The 26,172-nt window shown below is 37.2% G+C and overlaps 1 protein-coding gene across 1 annotated transcript in view; it reads right to left on the minus strand.

The window, feature by feature from the left end:
* LOC127528868 (uncharacterized) overlaps positions 1-26,172 on the minus strand; it is a 335,224-nt gene that overhangs the window by 284,737 nt on the left and 24,315 nt on the right. The window contains exon 2 of the mRNA XM_051930191.1: positions 23,633-23,819. Within this exon, the coding sequence (XP_051786151.1) occupies positions 23,633-23,819 (187 nt within the window). The remainder of the gene's footprint in view (positions 1-23,632; positions 23,820-26,172) is intronic.

The following is a 26,172-nucleotide window of genomic DNA, read 5'->3' on the forward strand; positions in this document are numbered from 1 at the left end:
GAGGAGAGTTTGGGGCAGAGTGTCATTGGCAGCAAATAATGAAATAAGAATAGTGAGAGGGACAGAGGTGTGGGTGAAAGTTGATAATCTACACAGACATGAAGGGATTCTGGTTCTTTTGTATGACCCAGAGAGGTAGCTGATTATTGGTTTGTCTTTTATTTTTGTATATTGTATTCTCAGTGTGTTGACATTCTCTGTTAGTTCAGTAAGAAATGTATTTTTGATATTTCTACCTCACTGAATTATTCCTGTTACAATTCTAACTCTATTAAAAATGTAAAAATAGTAAAAGAAGGTGTGTAATTTTCAAAATTACAATATGGTGCATCAGACAATCTCTGTATTATCAACCCACTGTATAGACATTATTGTTATACACCAGTCCTACAGGAAAGGTCCATCAGGAGATTCTGAACCTACAACTATTTGTTGATTGACAACAAAGCTCATTTGCATTAAAATTAAGTAAGCTGTTACAGAAGTATAAATAATAGCACTGAAAATTTTATTATTGATTTTATGTAATGTAATATGTAGTGAATGTAATGATAAACCAGTCCTAAACTACCCACTTTTGAAACTACACAATATTTAACAAGAGAATGTTGACGGGAATAAGGGCAGCTTATGAATTATATTGTTTTATGTTTTATTCTTGGGTATGTAATTGCAGAACTTCAGTGTGTGCTACTGATGCTAATATACACGAACATTTTAATAATTTTCTATAAAATACGTAAATCATCCACCAGGCTCTGTGGATTCCTAGAGCAAAGCTGGCGCATGGGGTGAGGTGACATTTGGTCAGTGCAGCATTTTAAAACAAGAGTATTTTTTTTATATTATTATGAATATAATGTAAAATATTCATATATATGTAAATATTGAGTGCCTAACTTATATGCTGTCTTTAAAAAGTGTGAGAAATATTTTCATTTTAAAAGTTTCACATATCTCAGAACTATAATTGGCACTGCTTCAGTGCATTGAAAACTTCTGAGCATCAAAAAGTGCAGTATATGCATTTTAAAGCAAAATGTCAGTAACAGATATTGATATTCATTTTCCTGGATTTTCACATATCCTGTTGTGTATATATTGATTGTCATTTTGTTTAAAATGTAGTTAATTTCTGTAATGTTATTAAGATGTAATCTTGCTTAAATATCTCTTAATCATGTAGTTAATTTCTGTAATGTTATTAAGGTGTAATCTCGCTTAAATATCTCTTAATCTTGCAATGTATATTTAGATTGAAAGGGCAGATGGCTTTTAGCTTTCAGGACTGAGGTCCTTAACTGCCAAGGCATTTAGAAAAGTATCCGGGTTGAGCAAAACAGACGAGGTTCATTTTACATTCAATTTTGATATTGCAAAAACTCAATAACAATATATATTTGGGTCAAATCGACAGGTAGGTCGAAACAGCATCCATAGTCATGCAAACGTTGTACCTGTCAGTTGAGGTGAAGAGGGAGCTTCATACTAGTCAATCAACATTCCTACCCTTTGCTATGGTCACAAGCATAGGAAAATAACTAGATCATGGATACAGGCAGCAGAAATGAGTTTCCGTTGCAGTGTGCCTGGACTCGGCCTTAGTGGGTGAGAAGCACAGACATTCCGGAGGAGCTCAAAGTAGATCCGCTACTCTTGTGCATCGAAAGGAGCCAGTTAAGGTGGTTTGGGTGACTGATTAAGATGCCTTCTGGACAATACTCTGGGAAGGAGACCTCAGGGGAGTTCCAGGACACACTGGAGAGGTTATATTTCTTGACAGGCCTGAGGAAGCCTCTGTACTCCCCCCCTCCCCCCCAGAGTAGTTGGAGGAGGAGTCTGGGAAATGTAGTATCTGGGCATCTTTGCTTAGACTGCTGCCCTACAATCTTTACCTTGATAAGTAGGAGAAAATGGATGGCTAGGTGGATGAATGGATGGATTTGGGTCAAACAGAAACAGTGAAGAATTTTTACATTATTATTGTTTTAATGCTTGTTTTCTGAGTGTATTGGTTTTAAGTGAATTCTGCTAAGTGCTCTGAGAATGTACCATAACACAGTAGTATTGTACCAAGAACTGTGTATCATAATATGTATTGTGTGTGGATTAAGAGTTTTAACTCATGCCTAGTAAGAATTTACATATATTGGCAATGCCCCAGGCAACATTATTTAAGGTGCTGGACCTGACCTATAGGTCCAATCCTCAGGGTGACATTTTAAGTAGCTAGACTGACTCACTCTTGTAACATTAAAATTACACTATGCTACTTCAAACACCTCCAGTGAACCCCAAAAAACTGAACACTGATTTTCTGTCATCTATCCATTAATTTACTGTGCCCACTTTATCCAGTTCAGGGTTATGAGACATACCAACATCTACTCATACCTGGTCAATCTAGATTTTCCAGTTAATCATATTCCATTACAGGGTTTTCAAGAACAGGAATGAGCCTATCCCTGCAGCATTGTCTAAGCCATGTCTCTCATATTGGGAATTCAGAATAGTAATTATTGTGTCACTGGTTTTGAATATGTTAAATTAAAATGATAAGGAATCAGGAAAAATCTGTTTTTCTAAAGGTTCTGTAAGTTTTCCAAAATGTAGTAAACAGATTTCCATATATTTGTCTTGAATATAAGACTGCATTTGGTAATAGGTCCTGTCAAGGTGGATAATAAAAAGAACTATAACAGTTCATTTGTGTTTTTGGGAAATATTTATAAAGTTGACATTCCCATGCATTAACAGATATATGTGAAAAAATCAAAATACCTAGAACATGAGAATGACACCTTATCAAGTGTTTTGTCTTTATGTCTCCTGTCTATGAATGCCAGGCAGCAGATCTAAGTGATACTGAATATGTCTGTGGAAGACATATGGAGAAATTAATCTTAAAACAAGAGCAATTCTAGTTCAGGTTATAAAGTAGACATGTTTTTCTATTGAAACCTTTTAGAAATACAAATTAAAAAATAATCAATTGAGTCAGTTCATTTTCCCTTTCTTAAACTTTTCTGCTTTTTTATAATAATTCACTTTGTGGTAACATATTGTGGTGGACAGCCGGGACGCCCCTGTGATGAAAGGACTGGGGGAGAGGGCATATTCAAGGCAATACTTACCACTCCTAAACACGGAACACAAGAGGTCAAACCCCTCAACCACCCGAAGTGCTGCGTGAAGAACATCTGAGAGCACCTGGAAAACTTCTAGGGAGCCCAGAGGGAGGAACCAGAGTTGGAAGGTGGAGGACAAAGCTTGCTGGGAGAGAAGTGGAGGTAGCAGAGAAAAACAGAGAAAGAAAGGAGAAGAAAAGATAGAGAGAGAAGGGACTGACCATTATTACAGTGGGTGATTGTGTACTGTGCTCTGTAGTGGGGAGCGATGAATAGAGCTGCCCCATGAGGAAATAAACTGTGTGTTGCTTTTGGACTTCTGTCTCTGTGCCTGTCTGTGTCCGGGTTTGGGGAGCTGTACGCCCCCGGTATTCCACAGTATTCATTTAGTTGATGATGTGCAGAGTCTGCATGCTTTCCACGTGTCTGTGTGGGTGTTTTCCCTCTGGCATGTAGTTTATGTTGATTTACTGTTGCTGACTTACCCTGTTTCCACAAGTCTGTATGTGTGTGCATATATGCTCATCAATGCAGCATCCAACACCCACTGGCTTAGAGCAAAATTCATGGGCCTCTTGCAGTAGGAAAAATTTAGCCCACACCCCAACCTCAAAAAAAGCTTTTATTTAAAACCACTTTTTAAATATTTTTTTTCAAAGACCAAATTAAAGTAAATCTATGCTATGCATGGCCAGCTTCTTGCAATTCAGGAGAAACCTGAAATGACAGGCATGTGGGATGCTATATTCCACAAGTTTTATGAAGGTTTGTGTATCCTACAAGCTCGACAAGATTCAAGAATGCAGTCTGAGACTTTTAGAGTAGAGAATAAATAGCAACCCCATGCAAAAGATAACGGCTGGTCTTTGGTGGGTTACAGAGACAGAGAAAGTGCAACAGTGGGAAGCAATGAGAGAACAGCACAAAATAGCGGTGTCAAGTCTGTGTTTGTTATCTTATGAGGTGTTTACCATGGCCCATAACAATAGGAAATTGTGACTGGGAACATTAAGCTTCACAAGGTATGGAGGAACAATTAAATAAATGCAACTCTCATTTGACTTAACTGCTATTTGCAAAACGTTGTAGTAAGAATGAACCTTATGATAGATGGTGCAGAGTTTACATGATAGAGACCGTTTAACATGTGACCCATCAAAATGCAGGAATTTCTAGTACTTGCTAGACATCCCGGGATGGAGTTTAAACTTTTGAAAAATCAAACGTCATAGAAAGTCCGGAGCATGGGTCACATGTTTTGGGCCTGCGCCAAATTAACATCATTCTGGACCAAAATTTTTAAATGCCTTTCAGACAGCCTTGGTGTCACAATCTCTCCTAATCCTCTAACAGCTGTGTTTGGTGTTCTTCCAGATGGGCTTAAAGTGGAGAAGGACAAACAAACTGTGATTGCCTTTACTACACTATTGGCATGTAGACCTATCTTGCACAACTGGAAGAATCCTAACTCTCCTCTTTTAAGTCAGTGGGTAACTGATGTTATATACTATTTGAAATTGGATAAAATCAAATTCTCACTTAGAGGATCTGTGCAGAACTTTTTCATAACCAGGCAGGATCTAATCAATAACATTTTAGAATAAGCTCTTAAAGCACTGAGGAAGCAGATTCTCTCCCCATTTCTTTTTCTTCTCCATTTATCTTTTTTTCACTTATTAATTCATCTATTTACTTATTTTTACTAGCTTTAAGTTTTACTCTGCTGGCCATGCCCTCTTTCTCAGGGGCAGGGGTTGATTTGTTTTCAATCCTATTTTTGTAAAAATTGATCTGTTTGTATGGAATGTTGTGTGATTACAATAAAATCAATAAAATAAAATAAAAAAAGTCTGGAGCAAAGAGAATAGTTTGAGCCAAAAACTCAGCTGATGCAATGATGAGTGGCCAGGGCTGAGAGTAATGAGTGAGAAATAGAGACAGGTTGTGGAATAATATATGTATACTGTATATATATATATATATATATATATAAAGCAGGCCATAAACAGGACCAATTGCATTCCTGCAGTGGGGCAAACAGGGCACCGCTTCACCTATTCCCAGAAGATTTAATGTATTGCACAAGCTTTTATTAGCAAACCCATAGTCGTCATAACAACGTTTTTCCAAATTCCATGAAACGTTCAGTGCAGTTACTTGTCAACTCTGTGAGTCGATTCAAGTCAGGATGCTTACCAAGATTTAAGCTGAGGTGTAAAACTCATATGAGTCAAGTGCTGCTCTCATTTCTCTTGCTTGTGCTTGCTCTCGCTCTTTCCCTTGTTACTCTTTCTCTCTTGTTCTCACCATTGCTTCTGTTCTCACACATCAACAACAACAACAACATTTATTTATATAGCACATTTTCATACAAAAAGTAGCTCAAAGTGCTTTACATAATGAAGAGAAGAAAAACAAAAGACAAAATAAGAAATTAAAATAAGGCAACATTAGTTAACATAGAAAGGAGTAAGGTCCGATGGCCAGGGTGGACAGAAAAAACAAAAAAAAACTCCAGAAGGCTGGAGAAAAAAATAAAATCTGTAGGGGTTCCAGGCCACGAGACCGCCCAGTCCCATCTGGGCATACATACACACCTCTTCAGCAAATTCTTTTTATGGCCAGTTTCTGAGGATAGTGTGTTATTGTAGAATGGTTTTAGGGTGATCCCATCTTCACACATAAATTCTTTTCTTTCCCCACTCAGATTCTTTGTTATGTAGACCCACACATATGCCCTCCACCCCAACTTTTGTTTTCATTATCTTTGCTGTTACCTGGTCTTGAAAAGGACAAAGCTGGCAGGCGCAATGTTCTTGCATCTGGGTTTACGGTCTAACTTCACCCAAAGCTCACTGCTACTGTACTTCACTTTCCCTATTGGAGGTTGTCTGCTCCTTTTCTCTGTACTCCGCATGGCAAGAAGGGACAGGTTTAAACTTGTATTTAGTCATTATAGTCTTTAACATTAATATCTTTAAATGTCTCAAAAGTAGAAGATAAAAGTAAATGGTTGGTACACTATGTAACCTTGATATTTATGGAGCTTCTGTAGATGATGCTGACCAACACACCCAATGTGTGTGGCATTCAGTCTTTTAAGGCTGCATTGCTACAGCTCACAGCATGGGTCTTCTTGATGGCTGTGTTCTTTCTGGTTCTTTGTCTCCTCCTTCCCGCTTCTTCTTCAAGCTACTGTTCTTTTAAAGCTTGTCAGGGCCAAGTAAGAACCCCAGCCCCACTCTGTTCAATGTTATTTTAAGAGACCGTATCAGTACATCAGCCCCACTGCCAGAAAATCTTGGGCCCCTGACAATTATGGTTGAGCACCTGGGCCCCCTGACTCCGTACTACAATAATTTTGCCTCCCCAAGCTGATCTAGTGACGTGCCTATGTTACACTCAAGCTTAACGTCAATCACATTGAAATTTTACACAACTGTAATTAAATTTATATAATATCGTATCACATTTGGTGTCTCATGATGAGTGGAGGGTCTGGTAGCTCTGAATTAAACTTACTAACAGAGTCAACGTATTTTTTTGCAATGTTTTTATTTCTGTATGTGTATCTCATGATATGATATCAACAATCACAGTGCCCACCTTAGGACCATAACATTTTCGTAATACATGTTCTTGACGTGAATCACCTCATCTTTCAAATGATGTCACAGATCCTTTGAATATTTTGCATCTAAATTTGCACAAGAGGCTGAGATCTCCTCTGTGCTCATGCTCCTAAAGTTTAAAATTGGACAAAAAAGGCGATATGTTTTGTTTAGGCTTTAAAAACATACGGACAATTCTGAAATTAAGGAATCCATCATAACGTGAAATGTGTCTCTTCTGAATTCTACTTCTGGATCTTGGGATTCTTGATCATCTGCTTCTGAGTCAGATACATCAGACTCAATAAGATGTCTTGGTCTTTTGCGACGCCGACCTGATTTGAACACTGCAGAGATTTCCATTTCATTTGCCTCTCACAAGAGAGCCTCCCACTGCTCGGGTCGCCTGACAGGTGTCATGGTTGCCTCTCCCTGGGTGTGGTTCTGAGTACATGTTGTTCATGAAGCATGAATGAACAAAATATATCAAATGATTCAAGGGCTTCAATGTTATGACCTTTGACCATTCTCTGAATCCTACTTGTCTATAAAAGATGTCTCTCTGCTCATTTGATTGCAGAAATCACCTCTCCCTATAAGAATTCCTTCAGTCTCTACTAACACCTCCTCTTTCTTGGTTTAAAACTTCAAATAAAAAGAAAACCAAAAAGAAAAGAACTTACAGTTTCACATACAGTTTAGTATGAAATATAATCTATAATAATTTAAAAACTTTAAAGCATATAAAATATAACATAATAAAATCACATTTCATGTTGTTCTTTTATTGCACTGTGATCCAGCCTGTCGTCGCTTTCAGCTTCATTGACTGGTTTAGTAGTCTGACAAACTAAAGTGTAAAAAAAGCTCCAGCAGATTACCGAACATGCAGCTAAAGTAATCTGGGGCTGACTTAGATGATTTGTAAAGTGTATGTCAGAGGGCAATGTTGACAAAATTGGAAATCATCTCAAATGATAACAGCAGACACCAATTACGAAAACTTATATTCAGTCCACTTAGGGAGGATGGTCGCTTTGAAATCCCACACAAATCACTTTTGAAATTCTTTTCTTCTCAGTGCCATATGCCTTTTTAATAAGGAATATTGGAGATAATAAAAACTTCCAAAAGTGTAGAGTTTTTCATATCTCATGTAAGCTTTGTAGATATAGACACGCTGTTAGAAGTAGTAAACAAAAAATCGTTTTTTTAAATAATGTAAATATTTTAGAGTTTTTGTGCTAAGTTTTACCCTATGTTGTCTCTGTTTATTTTATTTCATTTCTATCTGTTATTGGATGCAGCTGAGAAGGCAAGTTTCATGTTTTCTTGTGTAAACATGACTAAAAAATCTTAAACAGTTTAAAGTACATGAAATATAACACAATAAAATCAAATTCCTCTACATAAGGCCCTGCCCCTCCTTAAAATTTGCAGACAATAAGCCCTATCAGAATTTCCATGCTAAGATATCACTGAACAGGACACAATAAAACTGATACTGTTAAATTAACTCTTTAAAGTGCAAATATGGGAATACTACCACCATATAGTCCCATGTACAATCTACATTTTTGACACTGTAGATTTTGTTGGATATAGTTATATTAAGCCATCTGAGAAGTTGATGTGATAATGAGGGAAAAAGATACATGTACTCTTACCATGGCTTATAGCACATTATACAATGTATTTCTTACATATTCCTTTACAATTTTCTGACCCTTGTTATACAGACGTTATTTTAGTTTGTGTGTAAACTCTGCTGTAAGACACTTAACATTGATTTTCTTCTGAACAACAGCTCAAACACTAAAGTGACAAGTGAAGGCTTTGCTTTTAGCTGGTGAAGCACACTTATGAGAATGTGCAATAAGTGAATAGCCTCTATTCTAAGATTATATCTCAGACTTAAAGATTAGCTTGCCTACTTGCTTGTCATTATAGCAGTCTTCCTAAGAGATAAGACAGATCAAGGTAAAGGCCAAGTGAAAAGTTAAACTGTACACATTTACAGAAAATAAATATTTGTAGGCACAGGACCTGTAAATAGTTTATTGCTACCGTGTTATCAGGTTTGTAAGAGGCCATGCTTTACAACATTACAGGCTGCAAAATTTACAAGCATCTGATAAGTGACAATACACAAAAATACTACTTTTTCTGGTGCTAAAACCAGTAATAAATCTAATTCCAAGATGCTGCTTATTGTCAGTTATCATCTGATGACAATGCCTTTTAGCGTCATTGTCTTGACAGAAATATGATATGTGAAACGGCAATGTCACATCACTTAGTGTGATTTAATCCAAGCAGCCTGTACCATTTTAATCAATCAAATTTGTCACTTTTTACTGTAATGATGTTCTGTTAGGTTCTCTCTGTTAGTGTGATGTATAAGCTCTATCTGAGAGCTGATTTACTGCAGCCGACTGTTAATGTACTATTGAAATAGCCCTCATTCCCCTTATCAGGATTCTATAAAATTGGATAATAAGCAGGGCAGCCTAGAAGCTATATACTTTTACTTTCATGTATCTTGCTGCTCTCCGTACTCAGAAATCAAAGCTGCAGTGTAGCTTTTAAAATAGGTGGTATCTGGTTAACAAAAAAATAAAATGACATTCTCATGTTCTTAACAAGGGCTACAACATGACATCTTCATTAAAAACCTAATGCACATGGTTCAGAATTGTCAGTAATATAACAAAAGTCAAGGTTAAAGAGGACAGTTATACAACAATAACGACTTACCAGACACTTAACTGTGACCACTCAAATATTTCCTAGTCAGAATGTTTTTTTTTTAACTTAATCTGCTCTTTTTTCAGAAATCAGAGTGCTAGACTTGTATTTTAATAAGCATGTTTATTAATAATAAGCATTTCATGTATTTAATAAGCAGCAACCTGGTTGAAGAAACACCATCTGCAGCTTAACCTGGCAAAGACAGACAGACCTTCTTGTTACCGGAGCTCGTCTGTCTACTCAGCACTCCATCTCTATTCAGCTTGGCTCATTATCGCTAACACCCACCACATTTGTTGATAACCTTTAGCTGGTGATCAATAATCAGATGTCTTCCATTGACCATGCTAAATTGGTCTTTCGGTCTTGCAGGTTAACTCTTGTCACACATGTGCACATGGGAGGCAGCTGAAGGGCTTGAAGGAAGGTAATTCCACACCAGACCAGGGGGTGGAGAGGTGTTGATCCTTTCTCTTTTTCCACTGCAGACTCATTACGGGAAATTCTGCCTGGCCTCCATGACGCCACTTCTGGTCACGAGCCCCATGACGTCACTTCCAGTTCCGGACATAAATACCTCACTTCCTTTTCGATACTTTAAAAAACCATAATCTCAACCTCACCAGTTACGTCTGTTTTGGACACGAACCTGTACACACCTGTACTAAAAATTCAGCCAGAAAAAATTATACGGGTGGCTACCCCAAATCTTTTTTGTGGCTCTTGTCTCATCTTTGACACTCTGTACAACAGTCGCAAGATCAGACAGTATGTGACGTAGTATGCAACACAACTACTGATCCAGGTTTAGGTCTTCTTATGTCTGGACTACTGCAGCTCTCTGCTGGCAGATTATTCAAAATGCAGTTGCACATGTGGTATTCAACCAGTTCAGTCAGGCACATGTCACTCCTCTTAACAGATCATTGCATTGGCTCCCTGTAGCGGCATGTATTAGGTTCAAATCCTTGATGCTTGCCTGCAGAGTAGTCAATGGGTCAGTATCTATATAAATGGATACAGCTGTGTGGTCCTGTTCTCTTTCTTGACAACTCATGTCTAATAATGAAAGGCGTCCGGTGATTCCACCTCTGTATGGTTTCAGATCTCATTTCCGACTACTTTTATGTGTAGATGTTAGGTTTTTGCAACCTAGAAATTGTAAATAGCTTGTATTTTGAGCTTTTCATTTGTGATGATTAATTTTGTAACCTTGTCTTGTAATATTTGATTTCAAACAGTTCCCCAGACTTATGTTTACTCGATTATGTTGACATCTTTTGTAAAATGCTTTGGATAAAAGAGTCTGCTAGAAAATAAATGTAAATGTATTTGTTCTTAATTTAAGCAATTCACATACTGACATTTCACATTTTGCATGGAGCAGCATCCATTAACTTTTTGAACCTGCTTAACCCAAATTTAAGGGTCTGGGGAGGGGGGCAGAATTAGGCACAATACAAGAGCCATCTGTACATGAGGAGTCAATCCATCAAAGGACATACACAACTTCATAAGTGTAATTTAGACTTGCCTATTAGCCTAATACATATTTCTTTGAGATGTGGTACACAAGTACACAAAGGAAAAAGCACTTAAATATTGGGAGGCTGTGCAAACTCAATACAGACAGGAAGCAGCAGAGAACTGATATGCTGTTCTTTTAATAATATACTCTTCTAAATCAGTGCTAAATTTAAGGGCAAAGTTTGAAATATATTACATGTTAAGTGATATGTTCTTAACTCCAGTCATTTGGGGAAAACTATGCTAGAAGAAAATAGCAATCTGAAAAGGGCAAGTTGTGAGTCAGACAGATACAAACTAATAAGGACAAAAGAAGGCAATTGGGAAAAATTGTGAGTTAATGGGAATATTTATGTTAAAAGGAATGTACTAGAGGATGCCACCTTACCTATCTTAACATCTCTTTCCTTCTGCGTGCAACTGGAACACTCATGTGGGATGCACTGCGGCAATGTCAGAGAGAGAGAGAGAGAAACAGAGAGAGAGAGAGAGAGTATATAGCAGACACCCCATGAATGTCACTGTTCCTGTACTTTTTAAATGGATTCCATTAGCTTTAACTGCAATTACAACAAGTAGATCCCTATAATGGATTCATTCCTTTATATGTAGCCCTTAGTACTTGTAATGTGGTGGTTTACTTGGTGCATTTAAGTGATACTCATTGGCTCATTGATGTCCAAGTGGAGGAAGTATTGTAAGAAACCTAAATGGAAAAATAAGACCTCCAAATTCAGTTATGTGCCAATTTATGGCCAGCTGAGTTTAAACAGTTTAAGTACTTAATTTAAGTACCTACAAGTACTTGCAGCCAAGGGCCATATGAAAACAATAAAGTAATGATGTTCTAGAAATTGCCAAAACCAGTCACAGTAATAAATGTTTCATTAATTATTATTATTATTTCTCAAGTAATCATATGTTTTCTGACTCTTGTAGGGCCCTTTAAGGTTTGTTTTGATCAGTGTTGTTCTATGTGGCTAATTCTTAAGTAGCACCTTCCTTACCAGTGTTTATCAACTTTTACAGTCCTACACCCCAGTTTTGCCTTTTTAAATTCATTCATTGCCCACTATCAGCAATTGCAAACTGCCTCATGGTAAAACGAGAAAGAGCAGGGGTCCACTATGGTGAAACAAGGTGAAGTCAGGTTGGGGAGCATGAACTGGCATAGTGCATTGCCGCACCCACCACATGACGATACAGCTTGGGTTCCTGGTTGGCAAACCTCCTGGTAGACATTTGGTCCAGTCCCACACATCAGAAATGATGTTCTATCTGCCATAGCCAGGTGTTACGTGGGCATTCCCTTGGCCTGGTCCAGCTGCTTGGGTCCTCAACAATAAGGATTCTGTGAGCTGGATCACCTTCAGGGAATCTCGCCATATGTTCGTAGTCCTGTAACTGACGCTCCCTCACAATGCAGGTAATGTGCCTTATTCAGGACTCAGTGAGCAACCACTTGTTCGACTCAAAGTCAAACCAGTGGTACCAAAGGATTCTCTGAAGAGACACAGTACTGAAGGAGTCCAGTCTTAGGTCACTGGATAGTGCCCATGTCTCATTATCCATATAGCAAAACAGGAAACACCAGGACTCTACAGACTTAGACCTTCATCCTTTTGCAAAGATATTGGGAGTGCCACATAACCATTTCCAGCAACCTGATGACCCCCATGCTCTCCCAATCCATCTACTGACTTCATAGGAAGAGTCACTAGAGACATGAATGTTGCTACCAAGGTAAGCAAACCTCTCGACGCAATTGACACTCTCTCCACAAAAAGACACACTGCTGATGACTATGCCCAAGAGATTATAGGCCTGGATCTTGTTTTTTATCCAGAACACTCTCAAACACAGACACTCAGACTCCTCACTTAGATTCTCGAGAGCTTCCATTGAATCCGCAAAGATCACAGTATCATTGATAAAGTCAAGATTAGTGAATCTTTCTTGACCAACAGATGCCCTACAACCACTGGACCCCACAAACCTGCCCAACACTCAGTCCAAGCAAGCATTGAACAGAGTGGAGCAAGAACACACCTCTGATGAAATCCAGAATCAACTGGGAAATACGACAAAGTTCTGCCTCCAATCTACACAGCACTCACAGTACCAGTATACAGGCTGGCCATGATATCCAGCAACTTCGTCAGGATCCCACAAAGTCTCAGGATGTCCCACAGGGCAGCTCAATCAACTGAGTTGAACGCTTTTACAAAAATCGACAAAGGCTGCAAAGAAACTCTGCAGATATTCTTGTTTGTGCTCTATGGGAACTCTTAGGGCCAGGATGTGGTCGATGGTAGACTTCTTAGGTGTAAAATCAGACTGTTCCAGTCGCTGGTAGGTAAATAAGTGATCATGGATCCTATTGAAGATAACCCTGGCAAGGACCTTACCCAGAACCAAGAGCAGTTTTATACCCCTGTAGTTACCACAATACAAATGATCACCCTTTCATTTCCAGATAGGGATGACAAGTCCCATTTTCCAGTCAGTTGGGATGACTCCCATCTCCCAAATGGAAGCAAAGATTGCTTGCAATGCAAGGAGGACAGCCTTACCACCAGCCTAGAGAAGTTCACCTTGGTACCACAGATCCTTGCAGCCTACCCTACCTTCAGCTGGCTCACCAACTGTGCAATCTCAGTTATATTGGGTGGTTCACAGCAAATTGGAGGATCAGCCTCAAGGACCCTGGACCCATAGATGTCCAACGTTGTAGCTGGATGACCAATTTTAAACAGCTGTTCAAAGTTGCGGGTCACAATTACAGCATCATCCGTAAGGACCGTTCCATCACCTGCCCTGACTGCGACTCTCCAAGGAACAGATTCGGATGCTCTTAATGCTTTGATTCCTCTGTAAGCAGGATGAGGGTCACTAGACCATAGCTGCTCACAAATTCCTCTAACAAATGCCTCCTTATCTGCTCTCAGAGCCCTCATAGCAATCCTTCTTAGTTCCTGGTACAGACCGGAGTTGCCATCAAGGTGTTTGCTGCAATTCCTCTCGATGATATCCAGGGTGCCCTGCGAGATGAAACACCACTTCTGGGCATATTGATAACAACAACAGCGACCTTCAGGGTCTTGTCACGGAAGGTCTCCCATATCACATTAGGGTCAGCAGTCACACCCAAGTCTGTAAGTTCCTCACACAAACTGCGTGCAAACTCATTAGAAACAGCCTGATCTTGGAGTCTGGCCAGGTACAGCCTCATTCTCTTAATAGGTGGTAGCTTACTGGACCTAAGCTAATCTTCAGAGTAGCAACAACAAGTCTGTGGTCAGAATTCACAATCTGGGCACATTTGTATACCCCATAGTTTTGTTAGAGACTCTAGCATCTGCCCATGGGGATGTGATCGATCTCTTTCACTGAACCACTAATATTAGAGTACCAAGTCCCTCACTGAGACATCACTGACCACAGTTGGAGCTGGAACAACAGAAACGGCGCCCAGAGAGTGCCTTAACCTGAGTCTCATAATACACTTGTTGAAAGAAGTGACATTGGACTCCATCGGAAAGAGACAATCCACCAGCGCAACACTTACTCCCACAGTATGACAGCTACTCCCACGGAGAACAGAAAGGAGTCATGTCTGTTGTTTTGGATCCTGCCACCAACCCCCAAGTTTTCCATGCGAGTTGGAGGACCGTTTTCAAAGCAGATGCAGTTTAACATCATACCCAGGACAAACAAGGTGAAACAAGCTCACTTAGAAATGGTGAAACATATCACATAGCTCTGTCGATCACTTAGGCAACCTGCTTGCAACATATTCGCGAACCAATGATGGAAACCTGCGACCCACTGGCAGCAACCCGGATCATGACTCAGTGGGTGAGAAATACTGTCTTAAACAACCCACCATGAACCACTCATGGACCAACAATGGAAAACTGTGACCCATTGGTGGCCTGAGCCAGTGCTTGAGAATCACTATCTTAAATAGACTGGACATTAGCCTGCTGTTATGTGAAGATCGGTTTGTGCTACTCTGTACTGGCAGTTACAGCATGCATACCAGGGACTCGCAACAGATCCACAGAGCCTCAATTGCAATGACATGTACACTTTTCAACCTACATATGACCAATATGACATACAGCCAAATGGCCGGCTCCAAATGAGTTGTAAGCTGCAGCATGACTGAGCAGGCAAAATTGTGAGGTATCATGCATAGATGAAGAATGCATAATCTAATGGATTTCCTTAAGTATTGTGTGGTATACTACAGATTAATTTTCTTTTTCTATGCTCAACATAACCTACAAGCTGCATTCAATATTTGTTTACAATGACAATGTTTTCACTATACCACACATTTAATGAACATCTCAACCTGCTAGTCATAAACCTTCTTCTTGCCTAGTGGAAGACACCCTAATCTAATTAAGCTGAAGAATAGGCAGTGTACTTTTTATATTTTGATTCTTATGGAATTGCCATGTAACAATGAAGCATCCAGCAATTCCATGCACAACTGGTATTTTACCTCTTCCAAAGTTAAGTTGCTTATATGCAGAGGATTGTTACATAGTCACTCTGCTGGTTGAGTTGAAAGGCGTTGTTGATTGGTGCTGTTGCAGTTCCTGGTCATATGGCATGGAGATGTGGGACAGGGTGGGAAGTGTCGCATGTGGACTTATTTCACAGAGTGATTATTGTATTTCTTATTTTGACAAAATGATGTCCTTTTTGACTTTGTTAAATAAATAAAAAATTATCACAAAAACAAAAAATCATTACTCAAAGCAGTTTTTGCAACTAAATAATTAGTGACAGAATCTGATCATTTTTATGAATTGAACTTATAAATATTACAAATGTTCAGCTGTACACTTAAAAGAAACCATTGATACATCCAAAATTAACGGACTGACTACAGTACAAATTTATTCACAGTGGACTAACTAGAAAATCAGGGGTTTTGAGCATAATTCCATTGTGTTCATTGATATGACGCTTTGCTAGGCGACTGTAAGGTAGCTGTATGATAAAGAGCTTTCTGAAAGCACCATCCTTTTCAATAACGTAACATTCAGGAACCTGCTTAGTCCAAATTAAAGTTGTGTTGGCCAAAACCTATTCTGGGTGAAAGAGTATTGCTATCTGAATCGTTAACTCAAATCAGTTTTAAAAGAATCATGTAAATTGTTTTTTTGGTTCAAAAAATACTGTGTGCACTTAAATGGAAGACATGGGGATAACATAAGTTTGTTTTTTAGGAAAACAAGTTAAATATAGAGGTTTTAATAAATGTATGAATGCCGGAAGCACAATTTTTTTTCTTTCTCTCTGTAGAGCTTTGCCCCTGCTGTGTGTCATCCTTCTTTGATTGCATACCTTACCTTTTGTTCATTGAGAAACCCATCACAATAACAATAAAATGAACTGAGCTGAATCCTATACCTGAGCTTAAATACTTATGCCATATTAGTGATATTTAAGAAATTGACAAAATCATGTAAAAATAATTTTGAGTGTGCTACATGTATTCTTTCTTATATATCAATTGCAAAAAAACATTATTTAGTTTTAGAGGTCTGCAAAAATACTGTATTATGCACCATTGTAGAAAATAATTGCAGAAAAATAGAAAGAGTTCAGGAGATCCTATATAGCAGTTTAGAAAATGAAAAAAAATCTCAGAAGCATTTGCTAAAGTATTAAGAATACAAAATATATAAATAAATGGATAAATAAGAAGTCAGAAGCCCAGGGGATAAGAAAAACTGAGCAGCTGAAAATGATACAGCAATAGCAGAGGTATTAAATGAATATTTTAGATAGGGTTTTACCTGGGAGGATACAAACCACATGCCCACGGTAACAAGCAGTGCACAGCTTGGAAGAGTTCAGGGAAGAGCATGCATAGACGGTAAAAGAGCTAGAGGCTTTTCAAACAAATAGATCAGCAAACCTGCAAGAGGATGACCTGGGGGAATTACCTAAAATCATAAAACTAAAGATATGTAAAATTCAATACATACTGGCTCGATGTGACTGAAATCTAGGTCAAATAAATCCCGGTTAAGAATTTTTTTAAAGGAACATTCACGATGTTAGACTGGCTATAAAGAGAGCATAGTCAAAGTGGACAGAGTCAGTAGCTTAAGAAACAAACTCTAGAATAATTTGTTGCTGCCTCGCTTGCAGACATTTCAGTGTGAATGTTTGGAGATGCAGGATGTACAGCATTTGATCCACCCTTTCATAGTTAATGGATAGAAAGTGGGCGCAGTGTTATGGTACAGTCAGGGTTTCATCCCTTGCTCAAGCGTGTTCTCTTTCATTTACCCTTTGTTTGTTTATTTGTGGATATTGTTATGGGTTAAGTTTTTGTTTGTTTATTTTTATTCATTTTGTTTAAATTATTATTTATGTTATTATTTGTTCCTTTAGTTATGCTCCTTTTAGTATATGGGTTGCATCTCCTTACATTGCAGGTGGGAGAACAACCTCAGTGTTATTTAAGAATCCCACAGATGTAAGATAGCTGCTGTGGCATCGGTTAATACCTTTACTCATTGGCTCTATCTTTCTTGGATTTTGATGTGCATATTTTAAGTTAAATTTTTAATTCTTAGGTTTATAGATGTTATAAGTGTGTTATTTTTTTATTTCCTGCACTCATTTGAGATTTCCAATTATGAAGAAAAAAAAGCTGGCCAACCTCCCTAAATATAGCCTTACTCGGAGAACCAGTCCCCAGCTACTACCTGCATGCTTTAGCTTTTAATGTTCAAAAAATCAGGCAAAGTCCCCAGATATACCAAAAATGTCTTTCAAGAGGGAGAGAAACCATAAAACCCTGGCTTGTTGAGACAATCCAATAATGTAACTTTATAAGTTCAGAATTTAATAACAAGCAGCAAGAAAGAAAACAAAATGCACAAAAAGGATTTATCTAAAAGGGAATCCAATCCAAATTGATGAAGTTCCAACACACAATTTCAAGACAAATCCAATAAACCAGAAATAACAAGAAAAGCAATACTCACAAACAACTCTTACAACATTCAATGAACCACTGCTGGGTCCCTCTCTCTCAGCTCAATATAAAGGCAGAGGGAGGCCCCTGCAGCAGTGACGTCAGGGTGGTCAACTTCCTGGGGTTTATAAAAAAATGAAATGGCTGACAAAAATAATAAATGACAAGCAAACAGAAATAACATAAAAACATAAGAAATAATTCGGCATTAATCAGAATAATGACCAAACAGAGATATACATAAGTCACGAAACAGATCCTCTCTGAAGTTTAACAGTTTTTCTTTTTGGCAGTTATTGATAAAGCTTAATAATAAATTGCACTGTTTGACAGTTTCTCATGGGCACTGCAATTTGTTCATTCATTATATCTGTAACTACCCAGAAACTTCATGGTGCATGACATCATCACACTGATGGGATAAAAGGTCACCCTTGATAACCTTTCTCTATCTAAGATTGCAGATGTACCAAAACACTTTGCAATTTTATAAACAACCTTTTTTGTTTTTGATCTCAGGGTTTTGAATATTTGCTGACTTTAGCTTCTGATGTTCTATTTTTTCTAATTACCCAATTACGCTCTTTACATACTTCCTGGGTGTGTCTTGTCTTCTGAACTTTTATTTCCTCAGTGCTTGTTTTTCCCCTAGCAGAACAATGGCTTTTGGATTTGGTTACCGGTTTTCAGAATTGAACTTTGTTCTTTCTGAGTTGTCCCTTTCTATTAGCCTTTTCTATTTAAATTATTATCTGATTTATATATTTTAATATAGTTTAAATAGAACATTATTATTTACATACTTTGTTTTGTTCAAATACTTTGGTCAGAAGTTTTCCTCTTTCATTATATTATTTTAAGAAATATAATCCTTAACTTTTATACTAGCCTGCACAGGCCACAAGTCTGATTGACAAGTTTAGAGAAGGTTCATTTTGTTTCTAGGTGTAAGTGGAGGCTTAAAGCCTAATTTATGGGGTGAAGCCCTTTTTGAGTTTACTGAGCTGGTAACTCACATCAGCCAGATTTCAAAAGAGTAATATTGATAATCAATGTAAGCTGGAAGTGTTTTTGGAGATTCTGTAGGCAAAAAACAAGTAAGTGATCAGTTAAAGAGAGTTCAGCTATTATAAAACCGTGTTACATTGTATTGTCTTTCTTCATAGTGAAAGCAAAAACAAAATGTTTAGCTGTTGAGATGTTGGGAGTGTGATAAATAGTATTTTCCCAAAGCTGCAAAACAGTCCCTCAGCCTGTGTTACAGCATGCTTTGGTAATACTAAAACTTCCATTTAATCTCCAAATTCAATTTAATTCAATTGATTCAAGTACAGCAGTTTTCACTGGCTACATGATTTAAGTGCTTGCACAACTTTTCAATTATAATTCTATAACCCATACATTGTTTACATACATGGAAATGCAAATTAGGCCAAACAAACTAAAAAGTTAAATTAAATTAACAAAAAACCATGACATTAGAAATTCATTAACAAAAAACAAACATAAGCCCAGATGACAAAGGAGGAGAGGAAAAAAAAAAACTCCAGCCAAGAGCACTCCTAGATAATATAAAATTCAGGTGGGGGTTCCACGGTCAGTTAAAATGTACAAAGTCACAGTCAGTGTCAAACAAACACTTAGTCCTGGTGACCTAGACAAATTGGCCCACCCAAGGAGGGCAGTAAAATAAGAAAACAAAATCTTCGCAGCTCTATATTCCAGAACTCTCCCTATTTCTGTGTCACATCCCAGGGGCAGGAGTAGCAGCAAAATCAATCAGTGAATAGCAAGGAAATTAACCTTTCATTGTAAATTAAAGTAGGCCCGAGCTCCCAGTAGGGTGTAGGAGAGGAAGCTTATGCGTTATGTGTTTTCTACCATATTGGAAGCTTTATAACCTGTTAAAGATGACAAGATGATGATGTCCTTTCTATTAGCTTGCCTGGACTATTATAACCCTGCATATCAAACCGAAAACAATCCACACCTACTGTAGTCCAGGCTTTCTTCCAAATATACAGTACAGTATGTTACTTTCTCAAAAGATTTATTACAGAAGTCTTTCTAATAACAGATACATTAACAAATTCTTAACCTATACTCTTTCTACCATATATACTCAAGTATATGTTGAGTCTTGAAACCCGAAAATTCGATCATAAAATCAGACTCCAACTTTACACCTGTTCAAACATGTGACACTTAATTTTTTTTTATATATCTTCTTGCTTCCCCTTATCTCTCACCAGTCTCTCAGACACATCGAATTTTGTTGCAACAGTGCAGTTACCAATTTGTTTCGCCACTTCAATGACTTTTAATTTAAAACCAGCTTCATATTTTCTTCTGATCAAATGCTCCTTCATGGATAAGGGATGTTCTTATGATAACACAACGTGTTATCACAGCGTCACTTCGGTATAGTTTGGGTATTACCGTGTGGTCACGTAGGCACAATACATAGAAAAAAAGGCAGTGTGCTCCGTGGTTACTCTCTCAGGTGAGCGTTAGCATATAATAATCTCTTGGATCAATAGCGCGAGTTTTCTGCATTCGACTTATACAACCAACATTATAAAATACCAGAAATTATACAGTAAAATCAAGCCCCGACTTATCCGCGGGAGAACTTAAACTCGAATATATATGGTCGTTTCCTTATTCACCTTCCATTTACCACTACATTTTAATTTTCATTTCACTTGCTATAAGTGATGCCCATGAAAATTTGCCTTTCACTTTTTGATGCACAAGGCCCAATTAAGTACAGCATTCTAAAAGTTATTAGATGTCACTTGAATTCTCACTGGATGGCTTTCATGTTTGCCATGGGAAATGGGGAAAAATTGAAACTGTTGTTTTGTAATGTGCTACTGATATACTGAGTACACGTATCAGATTTATTTATTTATTTTTGCATTTTAATGTTACATAGTTTATATCCATTTTGGTGTTGACAAAATGCTTTGCTTCTGACATCTTTGGATAGTGGGCCAAACCCTTTCTTATTTGTTGGAATGGAAAGAGTCTGATAACAGTTTTTACCGTTTTGTGATAGAAACAAAGTCAGCAGGTGATGTTTAGATGGCTGCAGAAATTCTGATACAAAAAGATCCTGTCTACAGGTATGTTAAACTGAGAATTTAGGTTTCATGTTCTGAAAGTTACAGAGAAATAAGAATATGGTATAAAAAAAATAATAACAAGATCTGACTTCCCTCTCTTTCCCCTTCTTCCTCTGCTCCAGCTGTGAGGTGCACTAGAATAGTTATTTATGTTTAAGAAAGTTAAGTAAATTTCAGATTTTCAATATGTGTACACCAATGTAATCAAAAAATAGGAAAAAAATCAAACCCTTCATTCTACAGACTCCCACTTTCATGCTATGAGAAGTTTCTGTAAGATATTTCCCAACTGAAATTGTGTGTCACATTCCCATACTGTTCCGGCATGCAGTTTGTTTACTTCCGTCTTGATCGGCTAAAGTTTAACTCCATATGATTTGTAGATGTAGTTTGAGAAATGACAAAGCTTTGCAAGAAAAATAAATAGATTAAAAAGTCCTTCTCTCCAGTATAAATGTACATTTATGTAGTTACCAGAGTTTTATTATTTTTTATGAATATATATGAAACATTGTGATGCAAAAATAAGGGTTTATTTCAAAAGGCATTATTCAGAGCTAAAGTTAAACAATATGCTTAAGTGTGCTGTACACTTCAACTAATTCTTACTGTGAAGGCTGCTGAGATACTAAAAAGTCATTCTACATTATTAATAAAAGATTTAAGAAGGTTGAATTGACTCAAGGGATTTTCTTACTTGGTGCAATAGATCAACACTGTTTTGCCTACAGGGTTTGATCTCAGCTTCAACTTCAGTCAAATAAATAAGGGAATAATAAATTGCAATATGTTGAATCAAATAAAAATATTTAGTTTACCACAAAACACAATAAATCACAAGTTAATGTTCATTGTTATGTGTACACATTACAATGAGATGCATTCTTACCACCCACAGAAGAGTGAGAATAGTAGAACACAAATAAAATACAAAGAATGCAACCCCACATACCAAAACATCATCAGCTGATATATATACAAACAATGGAAATTTACAGTATGGATACCCCTTGTGTTAGCACACACCATTACAGTGATACAATCTTTTTGCAGCTTAAATCTATGTGCCGATTTGTCAGACATTAAGGACAAAGTCTTTTAAAGAAGTACCTTCCAAATAAAGCCAGTCTTGTTACAGTTATGCATATAGTCTCTAACCAGACCTCGGTTAGCTATTTCCTTGTGTAACTTCTCACAGTAATCAGACATCATTCTACCATCAACAGCTTTTTTCCGCAATATCCAATACAAAGGTGGAATTTACATTTTTCCAACCATCCAGTGCTTGCTTTGAATGAATGATCCCTTTGGCATTGTTTTTGAACAAACCACTGACTGATACATGACAGTATTCAATTGTTCATTTTTAGCACGTTTCATTGTTTTGCAATTTCTATCATTATCATCAGTGGTTTCCATTTTTGACGCATGTGTTTTAATTTTGTTAGTGTCACGCTTTATTTCGTTCACTGTTGTTCTCCCTACTCTGTAAACTGAAGCAATGCTTGAAGCACTTTAGCTGTTTTGTAAACTTTTAATAACTTTAATTTTTTTGTTGTCAGTTCCAACACGACACGCTTACATTTATCAGCCATAACAATATATAGCAGATTAATTACAGTACAACAAAAGAGAATGACATATGACATATGGTGCTGGGGAAGAACACTACGCACTAGCACAATAGAGATTTGTTCAAATGTGTATAGTTCACAGCACATTAATAGACAGGTGCTGGCATATGCAATTTGTTTTTGTTTTTGGCTGTGATGTTTAACGGAGACTGATGGTTAATCGAGTAACGGGTGATTTAGGTTTTATCATGCAACTACAGTTTGGATGGGTAACCCCTTTCCAGTCATTCTTAATAATAAAGTGATTAATTTCTATTTATACAAATTGACTCTTACTAAAATTTTGGACATGTAGTTCCTGCTATTTCCCCACTTTGGTAAACAGTGCTCTTCCGTGCAGTATATGACAGCATTGAAAGTTGCAATCAATGGATAAGCTCACTAATGAACAGCTAAAATGTTTCTCTGGTTACTAAATGTTCCCTCATTTCAGTAACCAAAGATTGTTGTCAATAAGAAATAAAATGAAACTGACGTTAAATAAACTTTAAACCAATTAGCTAGAGATATACTGTACACGTGAAAACATCCAAACCATCCACTTGGCACATGAGCACTGACCAGTCATTGCTGGAGTATTCTGCTAGGCAGGCACCTCTTGTATCTTCTCCTGCTGCCATCCAAATTGTAGCTCCTGAGCATGTAACATCCCACTAGGTTCCTCATGGAATTTACACTATTAATGCATCGTTAACATGATTTAAGTATTTTATGTCATCATTTTTCAGAAGAAGTAGTTATTATTTACAAAGAACTCTGACCATAACTCCTACCATATTTTCTAGCAGCAGTCAAATTCAGCATATTCATCAAATAATAATATAATAAATCTACCACTTACCTGTAACCACAACTGAGTGAGTAGACCCACAAGAAAAAAACATGACTCTCCCCAGTTTTTTAGATACAAATGCTCCCAGAAAGCCATCTTTAGCTTCATTGTCTGTTCTGTTTCCATGGCCGCACTGACCCAGTGCCCCGTTTCCCCAGCAAACCAGTTCTTCTTCCACAGAGGTCATTTCTGCCAGCTTTAGAAATGGAGAAATATGGATTTTTAAAAATAGTGTCTTCAGTATTTTAATATTTAAATTTCCATTCTTGTTTCATTAAATGTTTAGTAATTGGCAGAATCAATCCATTCATTCTGCTACTTCTATTATAGAATCACAAACTGTTGGAGCCAACCTCAATAGCACTGGTAGGAAATCTGGACTTAAGGACATGTCCTACTCTGACAGACTTAGAGAGTTAAACCTGTTTAGTCTTGAGCAGAGGAGACTGCTTGGGGACCTAATCCAGGTCTTCAAAATCCTTAAAGGTATTGACAAAGTAGATCCAGCAGAATTCTTTCAGCTTAAGGGTGAATTATGTACTGAAGGTCACCAGAGAAAGTTAAGGGGAAGTGCATTAAAGACTGAAGCCAGGTAGAATTTTTTTACACAAAGAATTGTGGAAATCTGGAATAAACTGCAAAGACATATAGCTGAGGCAGAAAACTTAACTACCTTTAAGAATCATCTGAATGAGATACTGGGGCAGCTTAGCTATTAGCTGACAGTATCTGACCAATACAGCAATTTAATATCATAGACACAGTACAGTTTTAAAAAAATTGTCTGTTACTATTTGAAAAAATACTACATTATCATGATTCTAAATTAAAATGTAATAATTACCTTGATATTTTCTTAAAAAACCTGAACTCATATTTTTTCATGACTGTTTTAATAAAGTAAAAAGAAATACTAATAATGTCATCCATTTAATATTTACTGAAAAACCATTGCAATTTAGAGTTGTGGGGGACCATAATCAGTCTTAGTATCATCAGGAGTAAATCACCATTTAACCCTGGATGGTAAGCCAGTGCTAATTACACCATTCGTTCATTCATTTACTAGACTGCTTGCACACAATAGAAGATGGACAGTTTCTCTAAATGCAACTGACAACACACACTTGGATACAGAAGGCCCTGTCACTGTAATGTAAAGGCACAGAAAGGAAACGGTATGCTTCTGATGGATAACTGTATTAATGGTGTATACCATGTCAACATCTTGCAAATTTTTCTGAAAAATATCTCTGTGTTTTACCATGAACCTGGAGTACCTTATGTACTAATGAGAGTCATTTTTGAAATGCCCTTTCAGTAATTAAAGGGTGACCCTGATAACACTGTATAGCTATGCAATCAGATTTTAACCTAATAATTCCGCAAAGAAACTTCAAGTTGCACCAAAGGTCATAGAACACTTTCATTTCATGACAGTAATTTTACTGTTTTATTCCCAAAGAGGAAATATCTGAATTTTTGAAAGAGCAAACCAATATGTAATCTGTTATAAAACTATTCTAAATCAATAGCTAATTTCTTTGTATTGATTACTATTTAGATGTTTAAAAGATACCCTAAAGCAACAATATATGTTTATAGGTCTGTGTTTCCAATTGGCACTCATAAGTATTAAAATTATTGATTACAGACAAAGGATCTAAAATGTCAAACAGTTTATTAATCTTAATAAAGAATGTAGTTTATCTCAACCATTTCGCCATAAAAGTAAAACAAACATGCTCTAACAATATTTTAAAACACTTGTTTTGTTACATTTAGAATACCTAAACCCTCATCTTTAAAAACTAAATATTCCTTCATAATAACAATGGAAAATACAGTAACTTGGATTTCACAGTAGAACAGTGGTTAGCTCTGATGCCCCACAGATCCAGTGACCTGCGTTCCTGCCCTGGCCCAGTTTTTCTTATGCTTTATCAGCCTAAGAACAGAAATGATGGAATATTGGGTTATTGTTGCATGACATTTCAATGCTATGCTGGTTCCAGAGTGCCCCTGAGAGGAATGTTTAAGTGGTCTGTTTTTAGTGTGAGTTTCTTTTAAACTTCAGTTTCCTCCTTGTGCAAAAAATGTTTTTAGTTATGCGTCATGTTTGACTTTAGCCACGTCTCCTCTGACTATAACTTACTGAAGTTATTATCATATTGAAGTAGACTTATGGCACAAAGTAGATATTTAGCTATTGAGTCAAAGATTTACCGTATATACTCGTGTATAAGTTGGGTCTTGAAACCCAAAAAATCGATCATAAAATTAGACCCCGACTTATACGCCTGTTCAAAAATGCACACTTAAATTTTTTTTATTTTTTACATCTTTTTGCTTCCTCCAATCTCACATCAGTTTCTCAGACACATTGAATTTTGTTGAAGCAGCGCAGTTACCAATTTCTTTTGCCACGTCAACGACTTTTAATTTAAAACCAGCTTCATATTTTCTTCTGATTGAACGCTCCATCGTAGATAAGGGTTGCTCTTACGATAAAGGTGTATGAGGGCGTGAGATACAAAAAATACAAAACA

This window comes from Erpetoichthys calabaricus, chromosome 7 (assembly GCF_900747795.2).
Source record: "Erpetoichthys calabaricus chromosome 7, fErpCal1.3, whole genome shotgun sequence".
In the NCBI taxonomy this organism is placed as follows: Eukaryota; Metazoa; Chordata; class Cladistia; order Polypteriformes; family Polypteridae; genus Erpetoichthys; species Erpetoichthys calabaricus.